Source organism: Sinocyclocheilus rhinocerous, unplaced genomic scaffold (assembly GCF_001515625.1).
Source record: "Sinocyclocheilus rhinocerous isolate Xijiao unplaced genomic scaffold, SAMN03320098_v1.1 C36443998, whole genome shotgun sequence".
NCBI lineage: Eukaryota > Metazoa > Chordata > Actinopteri > Cypriniformes > Cyprinidae > Sinocyclocheilus > Sinocyclocheilus rhinocerous.
The window spans coordinates 1-1,140 of NW_015781148.1; the positions used below are offsets into that span (position 1 = coordinate 1).

At 35.7% G+C, this 1,140-nt stretch overlaps 1 protein-coding gene across 1 annotated transcript; it reads right to left on the bottom strand.

Moving 5' to 3' along the window:
• Positions 1-506: 506 nt before the first annotated feature.
• On the bottom strand, positions 507-1,134 carry LOC107736021 (beta-galactosidase-1-like protein 2; the record flags this gene model as incomplete). Its single annotated transcript, XM_016547539.1, has 4 exons — positions 1,079-1,134; positions 862-970; positions 679-771; positions 507-588 (listed from the first exon to the last, which is right to left on the bottom strand). Coding segments are annotated over exons 2-4 (262 nt in total), but the record flags the coding sequence as incomplete, so codon positions are not given.
• Between the last annotated feature and the right edge of the window lie 6 nt (positions 1,135-1,140).

Here is a 1,140-nt window from a genome sequence, read left to right on the forward strand (position 1 = left end):
TTTGGCTATTGCTATAAATATACCCCAGCGACTTAAGACTGGTTTGTCCTCCAGCGTCACATTTATCAAAGAATACTAGAAAAGCGTATCATCTTTTACACAACTGTTTTCAACATTGGCAATAATAAGAAATGTTTCCTGAGCACCAAATCAGCATATTACAATTGTAAATATTACAATTTCTGAAGAATTATGTGACTCAAGACTGAAGTAACGGCTGCTAAGAATAAATTACATTTTAAAATATATTAAATGAGAAAAGTTATTCTAAATTGCAACAATATTTCACAATATTATTGCTTTTACTGTATTTTTGATCAAATAATGCAGCCTTAGCCAGCAGAGGAGACTTCTTTCAAAAACATTTAAAGAATCTTTGAATTTCTGAACAGTAGTGTAAACGCAATTAAATTATTTCACCTGTGCAAAATACTGTTGAGTTATCACATTATTAACAAGCAGTGGGGACACTAAATGAATGAATGGATATATGAATGCTACTGTACCTCCATCTACCCCTCCACACTTCAGCCCGTCATGGTTGTCTGATGTGAGGAGAAGCTCGGAGATTCCCCGGGACAGTAACGCCTGTTGATTTTGAGAACAAAAACTCTGTAGGTATAAGAGAATTGGCTCACCATAACGCAGAGTAAATGATGATTTAATTTCATACCATACCTCTTTGATGAATGACATGTATTGCTCATCCTTTGCATATGAACCATATTCATTCTCTACTTGAACAGCAATAATAGGGCCTCCATTCTTATACTGCAGGGAGAGCAGTGGAGACAAATTCAAGACCAAAACCAACCAAATAAAAACTCAAACGAAACAAACCAAAAATAACACATATTTGACCTGGAGGGGTGTGACTCTCGGAATGAGTTTATCAAAGTACGAGTTCACAGCACTTGTGAAACCAGAGTAGGTCGTTCTTAATTTCATTTTCTTATCCTGCAGCAGCCAGCTGATTAAAAAAAGTATATATATAGTTTTATTTAAATATGTTTTATTAAAAAGACTAAAGAAAGCAAACAAATATACAGTACATTTTCATAACAGGTGAGACACTAACCTTGGTAACCCACCCAAATCCCACTCGGCACATATGTACGGCCCCGGACGCAGAATCACCCA